The sequence below is a fragment of the Suricata suricatta genome, chromosome 10 (assembly GCF_006229205.1).
Source record: "Suricata suricatta isolate VVHF042 chromosome 10, meerkat_22Aug2017_6uvM2_HiC, whole genome shotgun sequence".
Lineage (NCBI taxonomy): Eukaryota > Metazoa > Chordata > Mammalia > Carnivora > Herpestidae > Suricata > Suricata suricatta.
In genome coordinates, this window is record NC_043709.1 from 23,397,165 (window position 1) to 23,421,622 (window position 24,458).

General features: G+C 35.9%; 1 protein-coding gene across 2 annotated transcripts in view; it reads right to left on the reverse strand.

The window, feature by feature from the left end:
• CFAP54 (cilia and flagella associated protein 54) overlaps window positions 1-24,458 on the reverse strand; it is a 279,565-nt gene that overhangs the window by 185,952 nt on the left and 69,155 nt on the right. For both annotated transcript variants that reach the window (XM_029955764.1, XM_029955763.1), the window contains exons 20-24: window positions 19,918-20,094; window positions 15,932-16,024; window positions 15,491-15,676; window positions 5,799-5,935; window positions 1,326-1,473 (exon numbers count right to left, since the gene is read on the reverse strand). In XM_029955764.1, coding sequence (XP_029811624.1) covers window positions 1,326-1,473; window positions 5,799-5,935; window positions 15,491-15,676; window positions 15,932-16,024; window positions 19,918-20,094 — 741 coding nt within the window. The remainder of the gene's footprint in view (window positions 1-1,325; window positions 1,474-5,798; window positions 5,936-15,490; window positions 15,677-15,931; window positions 16,025-19,917; window positions 20,095-24,458) is intronic.

Below are 24,458 nucleotides of genomic sequence, written 5' to 3' on the forward strand. Positions count from 1 at the left end.
GCTTGGGCTCTGTAAGACCGTGAACTTGCCCTGGACAAGATGGTCTTGTTTTTTGTATCCATGGACACTGGCATGGTCTCATGTAACAATTTATTGGTTGATTAATTAATGAACAAATGTAAAGGTAGGAAAAAGCAACTGTGAAAAACAAACACATGGGGGAAAGCCTCTATGTAGCTAATGTGAGTAAATAAGGAAAGAGGCAGAGGGACAGAGAGTGACTCTCAATCTAGAATGGAAAAAAATAGCGAAGGATTGTTACTAAAAGCAAGAACGTTATAAGGTTGCAGAGGTACACACAGCAATGTTCATAGCAACCCTGAGAACCCATCAGTAGGAGATTGGTTGCATTCCTGCCTCTCTACAGGAATGCAATATCAAAATTACAAAGAATTTGGTGTGGAAACAAACTGTCATTGATGTTCTTCACCCTGGAAAGGCAACAGTATCTGAGATAGAAATTTGGGAAAAATAAGCCTACATGGATCAGACCACACCAGATGCCATCTTTATATTTGGATTCAGAACCCATTTTGGTGGTGGCATGACAACTGGGTTTGGCATGATTTATGATTCCTTGGATGATGCACAGAAAAATAAACCCAAACATAGACTCGTAAGACACAGCCTGTGTGAGAAGAAAAAGACCTTCAGAAAACAGGGAAAGGACCATAAGAACAGAATGAAGAAGTCAGGGAAGTCAGAATGAATAAGTCAAGTGAGCCAGAGATTGGACAACAGAAGGAATGAAGGTTCTGCAGTGGCTTTATCTGTGGTGACTGTGCAGATTTTTCATGAGCAGATTAATAAGCTAAGAACTTAAAAAATAAGGATTTGTTAAATTAATAAGTACCCACATGAAAACGTGTACAAGATAAACTATTAAAAATGTTAAATAGGCAAATTATGGAATAGCAAATAGATTGTGAAGTCCTGTTTATAAAAAATTATTATTATTATTATTATTATTATTATTTGCCTTTGCATAATTTTATAAATCGGATATCATAAAACAAAACAGAAAAAACTCTGGTAGTATTTTTAGGAGGAATAAAATTACATTAGATTTCACTTTACACATTATAATTTTTTGAATATTTGAACTTTACACTACTTTTATAGAGACAAAAAAGATAAATTGAAAAGAAGAAAAATATATATGAATTTGGGCTTCAGAAACTTACATGGAATATCAAATAAACCTGTATAATCATAAAATGACCTCCACAAATCAGAATATACAATCCCAAGAGAACATGAACTTGAAACATCAAGAAACAAATAAAGGGAAACTGGTACATTTTTAGTCACTTTAATTCACTTACTTGTTGAGAGGGAAAAATCTCATTGCCTTTAATATTATCACAGAAAAGATTTTCTTCCTTAATTTTTATGTCACTTGTTACAAAAATATTTCTAAGAAAAAGGTATAAGAGGATTGAAGAAGTCTCTGGCAAAATATCTGAATGTAATCTGCAAAAAGAAGTAACTGATGTTACAGGTATAAACATAAAATGATCATGTAAACATGCCTTTTTAGATTGTTTAATATCTGCACAATAGCAGCAAACATTTGTGGAACAACTTCTCTCATACAGCTGTTAAAATGAAAATTAAAGACTATGTTTAACAACAAGTTCACATCTAAGAAAATTAAGGTGCTGACATATTCTATTACAGATAAATAAAATAAATATTGGCAAAATTTTCTGGTTCTATTATGTAAACTTCTTTTCTATCGATATAATTAAATCACTATAGATCTTCAGAAGCTTGGAAAATAGGCCTAATATTTCAATTAATTAAATTTCTGAAAATAAGGGTCATTTATAGCAAAATCAGCCATGGGTAAAGAGAAAAGGAGAAAGATTGAGGCGGCGGGGGGGTGGGGGGAGAAAGGAGGCAGAGTCTTAATAACTCTTGGATTATTTCTAATTATCTTTCCTAAATTGCAGTCAACAGTGCCAAGCATTGGCAAAACTGGGAAATCTGTAATCTTCCTTCTTTGCTTCCAATATTCCCTTCCTTGCTCTCAGCCTTACCTGGTGATGAACCCTCCCTTCCAAGCTTCAGGTCCATCTGCTCTCCAAACCCTCTTTCTCTAAAAAACACCGTCTATGTTTAAAAACATCAGTAATTCATACCTGAAGATGATCTGTTTTATGGCCATGTTAGATGCTGAAATTATATTTGCTAGGAGAATTTTAGTTCTCCTGCTCCTGCAACCCAAACTGAACTCTTTGTCCACATGCCATGTGCAATGTGTCCACACTATCTCCTCCTCCTGGTTCCATCTCTTCCCTATCCAGCTCAGATACTCGTCAGTCATTGAATAGTGACCTCTCCATTACTTCAGATTCTACATTCCTTATTTTATGCCATAATCAATTTGCCTGACCTTGCATAGATGTCACTGGCCAATTTTTCTATCCCTGCTACAATGGTCAATCACTTATTCATTTGTTTTCCTCATTCATTCTAGCATTGGCCATATCTGCTGTGTACAAAACACTATTCTAGACCCTGTGATATAAAGATGAGTCAAATGTGGCCACAAGGAATTGGGCTCTACTACAAATTCATGTTACATGCTATCACCTTAGTCATTAGTACTTCTCAGTAACACTTCTGGTTATCCTTAATGTCTCCTTGTTCATATTCCTGAGAGCAGATATTCTAAACCCCCTGTTCTCCACCCCATGTGCTCCTATACCCTCTAGGCTCTACCACCATGGTGTCATTATCATGTGAATTTGCTTGTATCCTCAGTTTCTCCCTCTCCACTTCTTTGTTCCCTCCACCCTTCAAAATGTTTGCCTTCCCCCTCAGCGTTCTGCCATTGTCCTCTTCTCTTTACCACCAAACTTCACATCAGTGATCATAGCTTCTAACAATTCTCCGTTTTCATTTACTTCCTACCCAACTGCAAAAGGTTTCTGGCCCATCACAACACAAAACTAGCTCTCTTGAACTCATCAGTGGCCTCCTAATTGCCAGTTCTAAAAGTCACCTCTTGGGGCACCTGGGCAGCTCAGTTGGTTCAACATCTGACTCTTGATTTTGGCTCAGGTCACGATCCCAGGGTTGTAGGATTGAGCCCCGTGTCACTGAGACTGGAGCCTGCTTAATTAAGATTCCCTATTTCCCTCTGCCCCTCTCCTCAGCTCTCTCTTTCTCTCTTAAAAAAAAAAAATAGGGAAAAAAAGCCTCCTCTTAATTTTTATCCTACCCAACCCCTCTGTAGCATTTCTTTTTGAGCAATTCCTCTGCCTGACCTTGCACTAGCATTTAATCCTGCTGACCAGTCCCTCCTGGGTGATATTCTCATTTCCCTTGGCAATGTACTTTTCCAGACTTTCACTTCCTGGACTGTATCTTTTTGTTGTATAAGTTTTGACAGTTGGGTTTCCTTTCTTTTTTTTTTTTAATGTATTTATTTTGGTAATGCAAGGGTCTGACTTAAGCTTTGATTGTCAAAGCATCCACTTCAAAGAGGCATCCACTTCAAAGATGGCTATCTCAAATAAATACATTGCAAGCCACACAACTAGCTAAAGAGTCAGACCACCTCCCCCCACACTGAGGCTCCTGTTTTAGAAATCTTGTTGATTTGGTAACTGACAATTTGGGCCCCTGTTTGATCTCTTCCCCCAAAGAAGTCAAACTTTCCCTTTTTGCAGATGACATGATACTCTACATGGAAAACCCAATCGACTCCACCAGAAGCCTTCTAGAACTGATCAATGAATTCAGTAAAGTCGCAGGGTACAAAATCAATGTACAGAAATCAGTTGCATTCCTATACACCAAAAATGAAGCAGCCGAAAGAGAAATTAAACTGATCCCATTCACGATTGCACGAAAAACCATCAAATACCTAGGAGTAAACCTAACCAAGGATGTAAAAGACCTATCTGATGAAAACTATAGAAAACTTATGAAAGAGATCCACTCTTACTTTTTAAATTAAACAACAAAAAGTGAGCCCATGAAACCCCAGGCACCCATCCTGGACCTCAATAAAAGCAGAACCCCAGGCTCATGCTCGCTCACTCTCTCTCGCTCTCTCTCTCTCTCTCTCTCTCTCTCTCTCTCTCAGCTATGAACTTGCTGCGGGGCCCCCAAGTATGCTATGTAATTTCCAGATCCTGTAAGTAATAAACCTCTATACTTTCCAAACTTTCTGGATGTTTATTGCTGAAGGGTGTCTCGCAATCATAATAAAAACCATAAGGGCTGGTTCAGATACAACACTGATTACTGAAAGGCTGAGACTAGCATAAAATAGTTTCAGTAGCCTTCTGTGGTTCCATTTCTTGCTTCAGCCTCTTAAATGTAAGTAATGCCCAGCATTCAATTCCAGCTTCTATCTTTTCTGCTAAACAGTTACTCCCTGGGAGATAGCACTCATTGTCAAAATTTCAATGATGACCTCATGGACAATTTCTCAATCTATTTCTAGCCTTGACCTCTCTCCTGAGTGTCAGCACTAAATATTCAACTACCTACTGGGCATCTCATATCCTTAAAGGCATCCTGCTGGGTAACTAAACTCAAAATATTTCCTATCAATTTCATTATCTCCTCCAAAGACCTGTCCCACCTTTCTCATTCCCCTCGGACCCATCATGGGTCCGCCAGTCAGGTAACAATGGCAACCTCAATCAGCTTCACTACCTCCACCCTCTTGTCCCCACATCACATAAAAGCTTCTAAGTCTTGTCTCTTCTTCTTCTGAAATACCTCTCAAATCCATCCTACACAACACCTAACGTCCTTATACATGGCAAATGTTAAGTCTACAGTTGTTTAATTGAATGGAATTCTACTTTTATGTGAATAAACATTATCAATGCCTTGCTTCCACCAGTGTGTGCATTTAAGGTCACTACCTTTAACTGATGAATGAAGGGTTTTGTCTTCTTATTAAAGAAATTTCAGGGATTACTAACAAGCAGGTAAAGGAGATCATTGTTTTTGAACTTGTTGAGACACCCTAAAATCACACTAATGCTCGTTTCTGAGACTGCTCTTAAACCTTGCTTTTTTAAGAAAAAACAGCTATAAAGCAAATGATGGCCCATGGTTTTATATGCTATTTGCAGTTCCTGACGGTCTAATCTTGGGAGTCTCTTCAAGCAAAGAAAAAGTCTTCTTAACCTAGCAGTCCACCCATCAGACCATAACTATTAACCCCAACCTGACCGTTCTCTGTTATAAAAGTCCCCAAACCATATTTGTGTTTTCTAATATAACTCACAATTATCTTGGTTAGTACTTGGTATTTTTTTTCCATAGCCTTCATCACTTTAACTTCAGAATGCATCTAAATGCATCCTATGCTTGTTCTGATTCTAGCAAAGAAGTTTCTAACAAGGACTCAAGAACTTGCATTATATATGCTTATTACAACACCTATTAAAATAGTTGTATATTGACTACCTTAACATGAAATTGAAAGTTAATTACAGGCTTTATACCCAACATTCATATTTTTCAATAAACAAATTAATATTTTTTTTTAAGATTGTATTTCTTTTTTTTTTAATTTTTTAAAAAATGTTTTATTTATTTTTAATACAGAGAGAGACAGAGCATGAGAGGGGGAGGGGCGGAGAGAGAAGGAGACACAGAACCAGAAGCAGGCTCCAGGCTCTGAGCTAGCTGTTAGCACAGAGCCTGACGCGGGGCTCGAACCCACGAACATGAGATCTGACCTGAGCCGAAGCTGGAGGCTTAACCGACTGAGCCACTCAGGCACCCCGCAAATTAATATTTTAAAAGAATATTTTAATTACCTTCTCTGTGTAATAGTCATTATATTGCTTAAGCAAATAACAGATTGTTCATCATGATGTGGTGAAGCAACAAAATAATCCCAAACTGGTGAGAAAACCTTCTTAGCCAACTCATAGTTACCAATCTGATAGGCAACCTACAACAAAAAGTACATTATCATACATATTTTAATTGTGAAATGTATCTTTCAGACTGGAATTCTGATAAAGTCTGTTCACACACTAATTTCATACACGGTTGTTCACATTTGCTGTTTTGTTCCACAGAGCCACAGTAAGGTATCGATAGCCACTGGCAAGGGAGACAGACCCATTTTGAAATCTCTTTTATTTCTAAATTGCATGGAAATTTGAAACTCTATAAGGATGTTTCAAATTCTCATAAGCAAAACAAAGATCACATCTGAGCCAAATTAATTTCATTTCCGTCTATCTCGGCAGTGCACTCCATTTATTACAGACACTGTTATAATGAACAATCTGTTCCAAGAGAAACAATCAGATTTCCCAAACCCAAAATATGAAATATACTTCATTCTTTTCTGGTTCTGACTGACACTTTCAGAGCTTTTGTGCAACAAAGGGTTCACAGCTGAAAAGAGTGAAAAATAAAACAGAGATGCTTCCAAAAGGCCATGGTATGTTTTTTCTTAATGGTTTTTTTTTTCCCCCGAGAGCGAGAGAGAGAGACAGAGTGCAAGCTGGGGACAGCCAGAGAGAGGGAGACACAGAATCCAAAGCAGACTCCAGGCTCCAACTGTCAGCACAGATCCCAACGCAGGGCTTGAAACCACGAATGGTGAGGTCATTACCTGAACTTACACTTAACCAACTGGGCTACTCAGGTGCCCCAAGGTCATGATATAGTTTTTAATTTTACACATCCAACATTAGGCAAAATAACTGATTTCACTGGTAAAACATAGCAGCTCGAGGGAAAAAAAATCATCAACTTACCTATTTATTTTGGTAGAATATATTTCTTTAAAGATATTCCTTAAAAATCATTCTATTCAAACATATTCAACAATATGAAATCTCACCACATAAGTTATGTGCTGCTTCAAATCCTTAACAAAAGCAGGATGGATATAAAGTACAAACAAATTCATTAAATGAAGTATGTAAATGATATGTTGCTAGAATATAGTCCACTCAGGGAATAATTTACAGGGCCAGAACTTTTTAAATCTGCCAACTCCACACTCATAATCAACCAACCAGGAATGTGTTATGAAGTTTCTACTCTGTACTAAGCAATGTAAAGATAGGTTCTTCAAAGCTTAAAATGACCTTATATGCCATTAAATTCTAGTCAAGTTACAAACACAAAACACCTGAAATCACCAGAAAACCTACAAAGAATAACATAATAAATGTGGAGTCTTAGAAAAGGAGAAATTAAGGCTTCAAAAAGGAGTCTGGGCTTGAGATGAACCCTAAGTCAGGGATAAGGTTCAGACGGGCACAGTTGAGACAGAACATGAAAAGGGCCCAATAGTGAAAATCATCACGGTACATTTAGGAGAGACTGGAAAGACAGGTCTGAATTTGAAGAAAAGTAGGAAACATGATGGACAGGTAAAATGGGATATGATTTCAGAAGGTCTTGAAAATCAGAAGTGTTTAAAGATGTCAAGTACTGGTCCAAGTACTTGGTATCCATTATTGTACTGACTCCCCATTTCATTGTTATTAAGTGAGCTCTGTCACTATTGCTATTTTTCAGATGAGGAAACTGAGGGATTAAGAAGTTAAGTAATTTGTACAGAGCCCGATATTCAGTAAAAATAGTAGAGCCAAGACTGAGAGTGGAAGATGAGGTCACTTCTCTGGCTGCATTGGTCAAAGGAAGCAGCTGGCCTAGGTGGTCACTAAAATACCACATAATTCTAACACTTACCATGGGAATTAATAACAGATGATGTGTAATTGAGTTGGATGAAATTAAAATGAGATGTTCTTTCCCTTTAAAACATATTCTTCTAAAAAATAATGTCATTATTCAGTTAGCGGACATTGTAAAACAAGAAAAGATACCATGATAAAAGTAAGGTCTGTAAATTCATGAGTTTTTGTGGATTAGCAGAGCAGTGCCATGATATAAGATGGTGAACTTACAGATTTTAGAGGGGGTGAGGGTAAAATAAGAGAAAAAAGCACCGAAAACTAATGAAATAATTAAGTACAGTAGGGACCCTCCCTGATAATGAGCCTCACGTGGCTTCCCAAGCGCCACACTCCGTTTTCTTCCCCACATTCCTCTTCAGTTGCCTCTGCAAGCCCCCACTCTCTTCCCCAATCTCTTTCTGTTAGCACGTCTCAGGGCTCGGTCTTTGGATCTCTTCTCTCTTCTGTCTGCACTTATTTCCTTAGTGAAATAATCCAGCCCCGTGGCTTTGTCACATGACTATTCTCAAATCCTTCTCCTGCCCAGATCGCTCTCTGATGCTCCAGATTCATACATCTACCTGACTATTCAACAATTCTCTCTGAATATCTAATAAACATCTTACCTCAACATTTCTCAAAATGAATTTCTGATCTCCCTCTGCTCCCTCCCTCACAGCACTCTCGAACTCAGCTGATGTCAAGCCTATCCTTCTTCTCACCACGCCAATATTATCACACTGGCCAAGCCACCACCAACCCTCACTGGATTGCAGTAATAGAGAGGCCCCTCTGCTTCCATCCATGTCCCATTATGGCCTGTTCCCAGCATAGTAGTCAGGGTGAGTCTTTGAAAATAGAAGTCACATTATGTCATCCCATTTCTTAAAACAAAAACAAAAACAAAAACAAAAAAAACCTTTCGAATGGTTGGCCATTTCACTCAAAGTAAAAGCCAAAGTTCTTTTTTTTTTTTTACCTTAAATCCAAGTTAGTTAACATATACTGTAATAATGATTTCAGGAATAGAATGTAGTGATTCATCACTTAACTTATGACACTCAGTGCTCATCCCGACAAGTGCCCTCCTTAACGCCCCTCAACTCTTTAGCCCTTTCCCCCCACCCAATACCCCTCCAGCAGCCCTCAGTTTGTTCTGTGTATTTAAGAGTCCCTTATGGTTTGTCTTCCTCTGTTTTTATATTATTTTCACTTCCCTTTCCTTATGTTCATTTGTTTAGTATCTTAAATTCCACATGAATAAAATCATAAAATATTTGTCTTTCTCTGACTTATTTCATTTGGCATAATACACTCTAACTCCATCCATGTTGTTACACATGGCAAGATTTCATTCTTTTTGATCACTGTGTAATATTCCAGTGTGTGTGTGTAACACACACACACACACACACACACACACACACATCTTCTTTATCCATTCATCAGTTGATGGACATTTGGACTCTTTCCATACTTTAAAAGCCAAAGTTCTTACAGTGGCCTAGAAGTCTTTTCTTAATCTGCTCACCCATCCACCCATTTACCTTTTACCTCTCTAACCAATTCTTTTACTCTCCATGTGTCTCTCTGCTCCAGTCACACTGGCCTCCTTGATGTTTATCAAACATAACAGGTGTGATTCTAAAAATGATAGGGCTTTTGCTGTAGCTCCTCCTGCAGAATGCTTTCTCCTGCGAGCCCCTCCCTCACCTCCTTTAAGTCTCTGCTCAAATCTCACATTCTAGATGAAGTTTTCCCTGATCAGTCTATTTTAAAATTTTTTTAATGTTTATTTTTCAGAGAGAGAGAGAGAGATAGTGTGAGCAGGGAAGGGTCAGAAAGACACACACACACATACAGAATCCGAAGTGGGCTCCAGGCTCTGAGCTGTCAGCAGAGCCCAATGCAGGGCTCGAACTCATAAACTGTGAGATCATGTCCTGACTTGAGGTCAGCAACTTAACTGACTGCCTGATCACCCTATTTAATACTGTGAACTACCTTCAATTCTCTCACCTCACACTTCTAATTCCTCTGACCATACTCTACTTTTTCTTTCCATAGACCCTATTTTGCAACATACTAGATAATTTACTTATTTATATTTACAATGTTCATTGTTTATTACCTATCCCTTATCATAGCAATTTGTTCACTTTGCTTAGAACAGTGGTTCTCAAAGTATGGTCCCTGGACCATCAGTATCACCATCACCTAAGAACTTGCTGGAAATGTAAAATTCCAGGCCCTACCCCTGACCTAGTGAATAAAAACTACTGGTGGTAGAACACAGCAATCTGTTTAGTGAGCACTCCAAGTTGCACACTCAAGATTTAGAATCACTAGCCTGGAGTACTGCCTAGCACAGAGTAAGCACACAATAACAACATGTTAAATTTTAAAATCCTTTTTTCCTGGTAATTTTCCTCCATCTACAGAAGACATTCTTTTTTTTTAATTTTTTTAATGTTCTTTATTTATTTTTGAGAGACAGAGAGAGACAGCACGAGTAGGGGAGGGTCAGAGAGAGTGAGGGAGACACAGAATCTGAAGATAGGCTCCAGGCTCTGAGCTAGCTGTCAGCACAGAGCCCGATGCGGGGCTCAAATTCACAAACTGTGAGATCATGACCTGAGCCGGAGCCGGACGCTCAACCGACTGAGCCACCCAGGCGCCCCCAGAAGAAGACATTCAACAATTGGACTATAACACAGTTGACTGGCCCAGGATGAGTGCCTGGCCCAAGGTGGGTGTCGTATAGTACCTGTGCAAAGCAAAATGGACCCCCCAAAGTGTGGTTCTACTGTCTAGGCTGATTGGCACTACTTGCAGCAGAAGAATTTGAAAGAAGTTTTCTTATTCACACAAGGGGTTTCCAGGGAATGTTGGCCAGGCACAAGCAGGCCTGGGAAGGAATGGACTGGACTTTGATTAGTGCTTGGGGGTGGGAAGAGGTAAGAATGGGGAACACTGCTGCCAGCTGGGAGATTTACATTTCCCGGCACCACCAAAGGTAAGCTGATAGACCTCCTATCAGCCTACCTACGTATGGAAGCAAAGGGAAAAAGAGGGATGAGATTTAAAAACAAGTCAGTGGTCAAACATCAAAAAAGAGATTATACTCATTATACTAGGTGGGCCACTCCGAATCTCTTTCCTAGGAATCTGGAATCCCGGCAAGTCTCTCTTTATAGCTGAAATTGAAGGATATCTAAAAATACAGGAGCTGCCATTTTTTCCTTCAGGGATGGAGAACTAAAGAAAGTCCATCTTTAGGGGCATCTGGGTGGCTCAGTCAGTTAAGCGTCCAACGCCTGATCTGGATTAAGGTCATGATCTCACAGTTCATGGATCAGGCCCTGTGTCGGTGGTAACATAGAGCCTACATGAAATTCTCTCTCCCTCTCTCTCTGCTCCTTCCCCATGCTGGCTTGCACTCTCTCTCTGAAAATAAATAAACAAATATTAAAAGAAAGAAAGTCAATCTTTAGAGAAATAGAAGCAGATGTATACAGAGAACTGAAGGTGCGAGGCCTAAGGCTGTCTGAGGTTCACTGCCTCCCCAGGGCCTCACTGCGTTCCTCTAGCCAGGCTCGTTCCCTGACCTGCAAAACCGTAATAACACTGAGAAAAGAGATGGTTCAAAGGAAGAAGAGATGATACCTAGCACAGAACCTAGCACAAAATAGGCAATAAATAATTCATCAATAAACGGATGAGTAGAGAGAATAGCAATATTCAGTTAGAAGATGAGAGGAAAAAGAGAGTTGAGATTTCTTAAAGAGCTTTTAAAAATGGGATATCTACGGGCACCCGGATGGCTGAGTCAGTTGAGCACCCGACTCTTGATTTCAGATCAGATCATGATCCCAGGATCGTGAGATCAAAATCCCAGGGTCGTGAGACCTAACGCCACCTCAGGCTCCACACAGAGCACAGAGTCTGCTTATGATTCTCTCTCTCTTCTACCTCTCTTCCCCGCTCATGCTTTCTCTCTCTCTCTCTAAAATAAGAAAAAAAATGGGATGACTATCTTTTACCTGGCAACTTTATTATTTTTAATTTGTAACTGATCAATGACAAAATGCAAACCTTTATCTATCAAAGAGTTTTGATGAATTCACATATAAGGTGAAAAAAAGGTATGAATCCCATTCTTCTCCCACCACCAAGATTACTGACAAAGCATTCATGTACCAGCATCGAACTCTACTGCCAGTACTGATCAGCAAGAACCGGCGACACCAGCCCAGCAGACAAGAGATGGCAGAGATGTGGGCTCTAAAGGAACCTGGCCCATGTTAGGGGCTGAGTACACGACTCCTTGAACCTGGACAGAACAACAGAAAGGCATGAGCTGGTTCAAGGCTCAGGCTTGTCATCTGCTACCCAAGTAACACTGGATTACTTACATGACTTTCCTGGACACCCCTTCTCAAATACAATGGGATTAGCAGAGGAAGGATTAAATTCATCTCAGTTTCCTAAACTATACAATGAAAGTAATAGCATCACCTGACTGCAGGGCACTTGGGTGGCTCAATCGGTTAAGCATCTGCCTCTTGGTTTTGGCTCCGGTCATATCTCATGTTTCATGAGTTCAAGCCCTGTGTCGGGCAGCATAGGGCCTGCTTGAGATTCTCTCCCTCTCTCTCTCTCTCTCCCTGCCCTACCTGCACTGTCTCTCCCAAAATAATAAACTTAAAAAAAAAATAGTATCACCTCACTGCATTACTGTAATAAACAAAATAATGAATTTTTAAATGACTTTAAATTTTTAAAGGTACATAGTAGTTTTTAAATAAATATATCCCCATTTCTTTTTCTCAAAAAGTCATTGTACCCACTCATTATCTGATTGACCAGTTCAATAATCCAGATATTTGGTCTTATATCCATTTTAGAGATAGAGAAATTGAGACCAAGCAATTTGCCTAAAATCCTACAGTCCCACTCAGAGGTTTCTTATTTTCTACATTTTATATCATATTATCTAGTCATTCCTGACTTAATGACAAAAAATAAAAAGAAATGAGGCTATAAAGATGGGAAAATTGGAAAATATCTGTAGAAAATATATCATTTATAAAGGTTCCTCAAACAGTTTTCTAGATAGCCTAAATTAATAGCTTCCTACATTGAGGGAAAATCTAATAAAGATTCAACTGACTTTATTATTATTATATATAATTATTACATATTAATAATACATATATAATTCTACATTCATAATATATTATTAATATAATAATATTATTAATTATGTCTATAGAATAAAGCTGAGTGGAAGTACAACCTAAAGTTCCAAGCCAAGTTAATCATAGGCATTTAGTGAAATGTCTCTATGTCTTACTTTATTAAATACATATGATAATGTTTTTTAAAGAACTGAATTATCCTGAAACTAAAAACTAACCACTCTCAGGAAAAACAGATTGCAATTCCAAAGGCAAGGTACATTTTCTTGCTAAAGCTTAAAAGCTTAAACTCTAACTGTAAATTAAAGTGTTTTACTAAGTTTGCCAAGAAAATTTTGCTTCAGTCACTTAACATTATGAGAATGTTCATATGCTGTCATAAACAAATACAGTACTGTAAATATCATATCAATAATGAAACATTAGTCATTACTTCATGACACTTCTTGTTATTCCAATAGGATAGCTGGGACTGGGTTTTATTAACTTTCAGTGAAAGTTCTGCCAAATAAAACCCAAAAGTCAAACCTCCCTGGAGAAAAATTAGGCCTTGATAAAATACTCAGTTCCTCACTTTGAAATAACACCATCGCTGCAAATTAGAGAATATATTAGATTTGAAAGAAATAAAAACACCAGAAAACCATGAGCCAATACGATATGCTAAACCAATGCTAGACAAATCCTAGCAATTCCCTCAATTTAATTTTCTTTGAAAAATATGATAATATAAAATACCACTAAGATCTTATCTTCTAATACTAATCAACTATTAAGAGAAAAAATAGCACAATAGAAACATGATGAAATTTAAAATAGTCATCATTTCTATAGACAACAATAGGCTTAAAATTAGATTCTTGAGACTTAGGTCAATGAGTCACTCTTTTTAGTGTCCTTATTCACTGGTGACATGCAATCATTTCAGAAAATATGTTAATCAATGAGAATATTCATAACTAAAAACAATTATTATGTTTATTAAGTGCCTACTGTGTGATAATTGCTATGGTTAAACATCTGACATGCATAATTTGGTTTAATACTCAAAATACCTCTGGGAGGTAACTACTACTATTATTATTCCCACTTCACAGATGAAAGTTACTTGCTCAGTATGACATGACTAGTGTGAGGAGCTGCAACTTGAACTCAGGTCTGTGTATCTTTACTAACCCAGATATTTCACTTCTGTAAATCTATCCCAAAAAAGCAATCATGGATGCAGATAAAGATATATGTACCAAGATGTGCACCATAGCTTTGCTTATAAGAGCAAAAGACTGGAAAATCTATCTATAAGATGCAATATCATTAAAAGATGCAATATCGAGGGGCACATGTACCCCCATGTTCAGAGCAGCACTTTCAACAATAGCCAAATCATGGAAAGAGCCTAAATGTCCATCAGCTAATGAATGGACCAAGAAGATGTGGTTTATCTATACAATGGAATACTACATGGCAATGAGAAAGAATGAAATCTGGCCATTTGTAGCAAAGTGGATGGACCTCGAGGGAGTCATGCTAAGCGAAATAAGTCAGGCAGAGAAGGACAGATACCATATGTTTTCACTGTTAAATGGAAGAGGAGAAACTTAACAGAGGACCATGGGGGAGGGGAAGGGGAAAAAATAGCTGGGGAGAGGGAGGGAGGCAAACCACAAAAGACTCTTGAATACTGAGAACAAACTGAGGGCTGATGGGAGGGGAAGAAGGGAAGGGGGTTGATGGGCATGGAGGAGGGCACTTGTTGGGATGAGCACTGGGTGTTACATGGAAACCAACTTGACAATAAACTATAAAAGAAAAAATAGATGCAATATCAAAAAAAAAAGATGCAATACCATTATAAGATACAACTTAAAAATTATGCTATGGAAGAATACTTAATGGAATGAAAAAATGTCAATTATATATTAAGTAAAAATATCAACATATAAAATAATATATATACTATGTTTAAAATTATATATTATACATATGCATGAGTATATAAAAAATGTGTATACACACACACACACACACACACACACACACACACATATGCACACAAACGAAAAGATACCTCTGGATCAGGGTTTCTCAATCTTGGCACTACTGACATTTGGGGTTGGACAATGCTTTGTTATGGAAGGCTGTCCTTTACACTGTAGAGTGCTTGTCAGCATCCCTGGCCTCTACCCACCAGATGCCAGAAGCACTCTTCTAGGTTATGACAACCAAAAATGTCTCCAGACATTGACAAATGTCCCCTAGGGGCCAAAATTGCCCCAGGTTAAGAACTGCTACTCTGGGTGACAGGATAACAGATAACATGCATTTTCTTCTTTGTGCATTTCAGTATTTTCTAAATTTCTAAAATTACCATGTGTTACATTTGTAATTCAGGGGGAAAATGCTATTATAAAAATCAAATGCACTAAAAAGGGAAGGAATGATTCTTATTTTATGAGACTACACTGCCCTAATGGAAAATACGTATTACAGGGACTTTAGAATATCTGCTATGATTTTTTCCCGTTGGAAATTACTTAGTAACAGCTCAATAGAAAAAAAAAAAAAAAGAAAAACAGAAGAAATTAGCAGAATCTCTTCTACCTGCGTCAAGAACATCCGAGCAGTAACAGCAGAAAGAGGTGGATAAACCAGAATTGGTTTAGTTGTCTCCCCAACAGCATCACCAATAAGCTTCCCATTAGAAGAATAAGCAGCAATTGCAAAGACATATTTTTCATTTGTTTCTAAATCTTTCACTTCAAAAATGCTTTTACCATCAGCTGGTATCTGTTAACAAAAACATATTTCGAGTTATGTATGGAAAACTGAAGTAATGTGACTTTTAAAAATATGATTAAATAACCCTCATATGTAAAAAAATAAAACCTTTTGCATTTAATGTTGGAGTTTAGTTATCACTTAAGTTGAAATTAGAGAAATCCACTGAAATAATGACGTATGGGGAGAAAACACTCAATTGTCATTAATGAGACTTTTGGTAAAATTTCCTGACATTTAAACATTTTTTTAAATTTAACATACCGCTTCTCCTGAGTTTGGGAGATGATTATTGTTTAACCTTACTTTTCCATAGCTCCCTTCTGCTTTGCAACCCAAAATACAGTACCATGAGACCTGTGGAGGATAAAGACGAGCCCATTATCTATAGTCTGTTTAACAAGGCATTCAATTTCTTTTATCAAGACATCGCACTTGTGATGAGCACGAGGTGCTGTACAGAAGTGTTGAATCACTAACTTGTACACCTGAAACTTTATCACACTGTATGTTAACTAACTGGAATTTAAATAAAAATTTAAAAAGCAAGAGATGTGGCAAAAGGAACACTTTTCCAAATAAAAATGTATCTATTCAAGTTTTAAACCACAGAATCTAAGTTTACAAGTATATTTAGGCTTATCCAAAAAAAAAAAAAAGATAAATATAGAGCTTCTTTACCTGAGACTACAAAGACTATTATTCATTATTGATTATTTTAACTTCCATCAACTGAGCAGTTCCTATATGCTAAGTATTGTTAGGAAATGTACAGAAACTTTCTAATATTTGCAACATCTGTATGAAATGGGATTACTATTGTCATTTTGCTTTACAGGAAATGGAGACAGAAATGTTCAATAATTTGCTCAAGATCAGATAGTAGCATGATATTTGATCATTCTTAAATTTATGCAGAAACCAAAAGCAAATGCAAATTCTACAGGAAAAATCAAACTTAAACTTTAATTAAGTGGTTAGAAATAATTCTTCTTCCAAGATGTCAAAATAATGGAGATGGCTCATTGGCATGAACTATTATCACTGTAGGGAAAAAGGGAATAAGTTGATACCTAGGGAATGGCATTACAAAGGAGCCATACTGTCCTGGGGTTGGGCTTGGGCAGACTGTCATCATTATGTCATTTCCAACATCTCAACTCCTAAATGAGAGGAAATCTGGAAAGAAGGGACAATGTAGTTGTCTCTAAGAAGCAACTGCCTCTTCCAGCTTAGCCTCTTCCTCCAGGTCAACAGAAAAATCCTCATGGTGTCTTCTCTGCACGACTCGTTCTCAACCCTGGCTGTACAGAATCACTTTTTAAAATGCAGTTTTCACAGACTCAACTATTTCTTAAAATTACACATACCCAAGTCTGTCTAGCCTCAATGAAGTAGAGTTTCTGGTGCAGGTGTTCAAACCTCTGTGTCTAAAAAGAAAAGTGCTCAGGAAACTTAGGAACACTAGACAAAGGCAGAACTCCAAACACAAAGACAGCATTGAAGGAACTTGGAAGTTGAAGCCAGGAGGGGGCAAAAAAAATCAAATGATTCTCAGAAAAAAACTTAAAAACTAACTTTCCTTAGCCTCCTAGGCAAAAAGTATACCATTTTACACAGAAGGGGAAAAAGGCAGAAAGATTGTGTTATATGGCTTAGATTATTATTTCCTCTAAGTTAAGCTCTCTATATAAACTAGAATTTGAAGGGTAAAATTCTCTCTAAAAGCATTTTTACAAGCAGGATTTATATTTTTATTTTGTTTCACAAATGAAAACATCTTAGTTTGTGTAACTATAAGGAACAGTGTGTAATTAGAATCTACACAGAAGTAAAACCACCATGAACAAATCACCACTAACTTTAGAAGTAAAAGTTTATTAATAACGTCAGCATTTGCAACTATTAAAACAGATTTTAATGAAACAAATGCTTTAACAAGAGATTTTGATAAAACAGAAAATGGCTGAATCCTCTGACCAGAAATATTATTTAAGACCACAGCACCATCTAGTGTTGAGTATGTAACAGTAATAATTTCCTAGTGCATACTACTCTACTAATTTATAATATATGTAAACTTCACATAATGTGCTAAGTGACAGGTCCTACAGATACAGATCAGATATGGAATTCTTATATCTTCATATTTCTAAGAATTATGAAATAAGATAAACTACTCACTAATTTGAAACACATAAATAAGATTTTGGTTAAATGAACCAAAACATTTGAATGAAAATAAAGAAAAATCCTTGGTAAGGCATCTAGTCTTAGCTCTGTACCAAATTTCCAAAATCAGTGAATCCCCAATTTTAAACAGATCTAAAAAATCCAACGTTGAACTTTCAAAATGCCATCAATTATAATAATGCATCTACTATAGCAGTTAGGTGTTAAATTAATGTTACTTCTATTTCCCTAATGATAAAGCATTACAAAAGCGATATTACTTCTCACTGATATCCATATCCCGTTAGTCTGAAGCTCCTCAAAGAATGGAATCAAATTTTGTGATTATTTTTGTACCTCAATTATCTTGCACGGAGCTGGGCAGAAAACAGATACTCAATAATGCCCACTGGATGAAATTTATGGAAAAAAAATCATCAAATAATGCAATCACATTCTATACACCTTCATTAATTGTTTTAAGCAAACTTTACTATACATATTTTTTTGAGACACCGAGAGAGACAGTGTGAGCAGGGGAGGGTCAGAGAGAGAGGGAGATATAGAATCTGAAGCAGCTCCAGGCTCTGAGCTGTCAGCACAGAGCCCAATGCAGCGCTTGAACCCATGAACCATGAGATCATGACCTGAGCTGAAGCCGGATGCTTAACCAACTGAGCCACCCAGGCTGTTTAATATAAGATATGGTGGAACATCAACTATAATGTGCCAAGAATGTTATGTTATCTCATTTAATTTTCACAGTAAACATATTTTACAAATAAAAGCACCACTACCACCACCACCTCAGGAAGTATATTTAGATTTCCTAAGGTCATACTGCTAGTAAGTGGTGAAGCCACATTTTATTTATTTTTATTTATTTATATTTTAAATAGTTTATTGTTAAATTGGTTTCCATACAACACCCAGTGCTCTTCCCCACCACCCCTTCCCCTTCAACCCTCAGTTCATGTTCAATATTCAATAGTCTCTCAAGTTTTGCGTCCCTCTCTCTCCCTAACTCTCTTTCCCTCTTCCCCTCCCCATGATCCTCCATTAGGTTTCTCCTGTTCTCCTGTTAGACCTATGAGTGCAAACATATGATATCTGTCTTTCTCTGCCTGACTTATTTCGCTTAGCATGACACCCTCAAGGTCCATCCACTTTCCTACAAATGGCCATATGTCATTCTTTCTCATTGCCATGTAGTACTCCATCATGAATATATACCACATCTTCTTGATCCACTCATCAGGTGATGGACATTTATGGAGCCACATTTTAAGCCTGTATCGGTCTGACTTTAAAGCCTATGCCCTTTCCACTATACCAAGTCGATATAAGTTCAGGCAGAATATCCTAAAAACAATCAAAGATAAAACTTTATTTTTTATACAACATCAAAGAGCATCTTGTTGATCATCCCAAAAAAAAGGAAAATTTTATATTTAAAATAGAAATCAGGTGGAACAAAATGCTTATGAGGACACTAAATCTCAACTTAGAATCATATTTAGGCCAAGTTCCAAAGCATTGGGGAAGGGAGAAAGAGTTCATTCTTCAATAAATACATAAAGATTTAGGACTTATTATATGGTTGGAATCGTCATATGTTTGCATTAAAAGAATCCCCATTTACTTGGAAGAACTCTGGGAAGAACCTCTAAATATGCTATCCCCAAATTTCCTATCTCCATCATTGGCTCTGAGAATAACATCAATCCTCAAATGTCTGATTCCAGTTCATCTGAGACCATCTCCACCTTGAACACACTTGATGTCAGCATATGACTGTGCCATGGTGACAAAGATACTTAGGAGAGAAACACTTCTTTACTGTTTCTCCTTGCTATACATTTGGGGATAGCAAGGCTATATCGAGCATAAAGCAAAATAGCGTACAGAGGGAAAGGTTGTGAAGACACTTAGTTAAGACATAACAATACTAATCCCAGTGCTCAGTGCTTATAAATAAGACTATTCAAGTCCTAAGAGCAATAAAAGTATCAATCATGATAGTCATAAATGTATTTATGTCGCTTTGCCTGAAATTATGATCACAATGGGCAACATACCTTAACATCTGAAATAAATGGAGCAGGTTTCAATGTCACAGAACAATGAGTTCGAGCTAGCAGGATAGGTGGGGGAGGGATTCTGGTTTTCTCTCTTTTCGAACTCTCCACATATTTTTGATAGGAATATAGGGCATGCTGTTCTGTTTCAATCTTCTCAATTAAAGAAAATGCTTCCTATAATAAAGTGTGAACATAGAAAAATACATTTCAAGATTGGAAGTGCATTTATATTTGTAAAATTCTGGTAATAGTAAACAACATTATCTTGCTACATATAGCTTTTTGTGCCTCAGTGTTATATATACTTCAAGCACTGAATGCTTTAGCTATTAAATAAGGACAAGTAAAAAATAGCTACAAATTAAATAAAGCAAAAGAGGTATATTTATATGTCTAATATGCTTATCATGTTAATATTAGACGTTTCATTTTCACATCAAACCCTCTGAATATCTACCATCATATTTCACTGTCCTTAAATAATTCATAGCACAATCATTTATATAATAATGATGAACAGTACACCTACTCTTAATGCCACCTGAAATGTGACTCTCAAGTAATGAGCCTACTGGTATGTGTGACTTATGAAATGAATATTACTGAAAGTCTCTTACTATCAGCAAGGAAAAATAAGAACACCTATTCTGTAAGCCTGAAAGAAAGATAAGCACCATTTCAAAGGCTAACACATTGAGAGAGAACACATAAAACAAAAAAACATAAAAATCTGAAGATCTGAAGATTTCCAAAGAAAGTCTAAATATATCCGCAACTATAATGCATGTAACTAGGTTAAACTTGTCTTTTAAATTAAATTAAAAGGCAAAGACTCTTTGAGATCCAAAGCAAAAATCCACAAAAACAGTAAAATAAAATGGATAATAGAGAAAAATAGCCTTTCCAACAAGTGGTACTAGATCAAATATCCACCTGCAGAATAATAAAGTACCCCTACATCCACTACATACAAATATTAACCCACAATGAATACAGACCCAAATATAATAGCTAAAATTATAAAATTCTTTAAACATATGAGGAAATCTTCACTGCTTTGAATGAGACAATGGTTTCTTAGATATGACAACACAAGCAAACACACACACACACATACACACACAGAGCAAAAAGTAGATAAACTAAACTTCATCAAAATTAAAAATTTCAAATGACACCATCAAGAAAGTAAAAAGACAACCAACAGAACAAGAGAAAATATCTGCCAATCATGTATCTGATAAGTTATTTGTATTCAAAATACATAAAGAACTGTTACAAGTCAATAATAAAAAGACAAATAACCCCATTTAAAAAAATGGACGAAGGTTTTGAACAGATTGTTCTCCAAAGAAGATCTACAATGGCAATAAGTACAAAAATGATGCAAAATATCATTGACCATTTAGGGATGAAAATACAAAATCAGGAAGCTAAATTCAAGAAGCAGATAATTTGAACACAAGATAGTGATAGAGCTGAAAAAGATATCTAAAAATTTCATCCCACAATGTCATTCTCAATTGATTTCATTTAAAAAAAATTTAAATCTCAAAGAACTTATAATTCCTATACCATCTAAAATTTTTCTAACTACAGACAAAGATAGATACCTTCTCAAATAATTCTACAAAATTATTATAACTTTGATAACAAAACTTGAAAAATGACTGCACTTAAAAACATAGAGCAATCTTCTTATAAATGTAAGCATTCTAAATAAAATACTAATACATCAAAGCTAGCAAATATACTAAAGGAATAGTGTATTGTAATCATATTGTCTCTCTCTGAGGAATACATGGATAATTTAATATTAGGAAGCCTATGAATATAATTTATCTATAAACCAAATGAGAAAAAATATGATTATAGGCTCAATGACCAAAAACTATTTGAACTCCTTTAACATTCATTGCTGATGTTTTTATAAAAAAGGAGATCAAAAGGAAAATGTTTTAATAATCTTAAGAGATACGAAAATGGAAACACAACACACCAAAATCTATGGGATATATCAAAAACAGTTCTAAGAAGAGAGTTTATAATGAAAATGCTTCCACTAAGAAAAAAGAAAGATCTGAAATAAACAATCTAACTTTATATTTGAAGGGAACTAGAAAAAAAACAAAAAACTAAGCCCAAAATTAGTAGAAGGAAGAAAATAACAAAGATCAGAGGAGAAAAAGGAAATAAATAAAACAGAGACCAGAAAAATAAAGAAAAGATCAACAAAAATAAGGTCTTTTGAAAAGTAAACAGAACTGACGAACTTTTAGCTAGATTAAGAGAAAAAGGAGAAGACTTAGATAATTAAAATCAGAAATGGAAGAGGAAACATTATAACTGATACCAAAGAAATATAAAGAATCATAAGACATTACTATGAACATTACACACTAACAAATTATATAGCTTAGATGAAATAGATAAATAACTTGAAACATATGACTTACCAAAACTGAATCATGAAGAAACACAAAATATGAACAGGCCAATAACAAGTAAGGAGATGAATCAGTAATCAAAAACCATCCAATAAAGAAAAACCTAGAATCTGATAATTTACCTGGTGAATTCTAACAAAAATTTAAAGAATTAATAATAATCATTCTCAAACTATCCCAAAATATTGAAGAGAAGGAAGGGGACACTTCCAAACTGATTTTATTAAGCCAGTATGAAGCCATAACAAAGCCAGAAAAAGACACTACAAGAAAATTACAGATCAACATCTCTGATGAATATAAATTTTAAAATCCTCAACAAAATATTAGCAAACGAACTTCAACAATACATTAAAATGATTATATACCATGATGAAATGGGATTTATTCCTAGAATGCAAGGATGGCTCAACATAAATGTGATACAAATTAATAAATGTGATAAACTACATTAACAAAATGAAAGATAAAAATAATATGATCACTTCAATAGATTCAGAAGAATTTGACAAAATTAAACATCCATGTATGATTAAAAAGAAACCTCTCTACAAATTGGATATAGAAGAAACATCCCTAAACATAATAAAGGCCATATATGGCAAATCTACTAACATCATACTCAATGGTAATGGGTTGAAAGCATTCCCACTAAGATCAGGAATAAGATCCTGTTCTTGGCAACTTTGTCAAAAATTAGTTGACCATATTTCTGGGCTCTGTATTTTACCACTCCTTTCAACATGCTGTTGGGCATCCCTAGCCAAAGCAATCAGAAAAGAAAAAAAAAAAGTATCTAACTCTAAAAGAAGCAAGAAAATTGTCTCTGTTTACAGATGACATTATACATAAAGAAAACTGTAAAGACTCCACCAAAACACTGTTAGAACCAATAAACAAATTCAGTAAAGTTTCAAGATACAAAATCAACATACAAAAATCTATTGCACTTCTATACACTAACAACAAACTATCCAAAAATAAAAATAAAGAAAATAGTCCCATTTATATTAGTGTCAAAAAAAAAAAAAGGAAAAATTTTAACCAAGGAGGTAAAACATTTCTGTGCACTGAAAATCATAAAATGTTGATGAAATTGAAGAAGACATAAATAAATGGAAAAATACCCCATGTTCATGGGTAGGAAGAATTAATATTGTTGGAATATCCATATGACAAAAAATGATCTACAAATTCAATGTAATCTTTAAGAAAATTCCAATAGCATTTTTCCCAGAAATAGAAAAAGCAATCCTAAAATTCATATAGGATGACAAAAGATCCAAATAACTGAAGCAAACTTGAGCAAGAAGAACAAAGCAGATCTCAAACTACATAACAAAGCTATAGTAATCAAAAATATGGTAAGATAGATATGTAGATAGAGAAAGAAACAAAGAAAAAGAGAAAAAGAGAAAGAAAGAAGAAAAGGAGAAAGGAAGAAGAAAAGAAGGAAAGAAAGACCAATGGAATAAAATACAGAGCCCAGAAATATGGTCAACTAATTTTTGACAACGTTGTCAAGAATATACAATAAAGAAAGGATAGGCTCTTCAATTAATGGTCTTGGGAAAATTGGATCTCCATATTTAAAAGAATGAAATTGGACCCTTATCTTATTATACACAAAAACCAACTCAAAATGGATTAGACACTTAAACAGAAGACATGAAACCATAAAACTTCTAGAAGAAAACATAAAGAAAGAGGTCTTTCACATCAGTTTAGGCACAATTTTCTGGATCTGACAGAAGTGGTATAGGCAACAAAAACAAAAATAAATTAATTAAAAGATTCAGCACAGCATAGGAAACAATCAATAAAATGAAAAGGAAACCTATGGAACTGGAGAAAATATTTGTAAACTATACATTCAATCAGGGCTCTATATCTAATATACAAGGAACTCTAAACTCAGTACCAATCAATCCAGCCAAATGATTAAAAATGAGCAAAAAAAAAAATCCTGAATGGATATTTTTCCAAGAAAGACATGCCAATGGCCAATAGGTACATGAAAAGATGCTCAACATCACTTATTATCAGGTAAATGCAAGTAAAAACCACCATGAGATCGTACCTCACACCTGT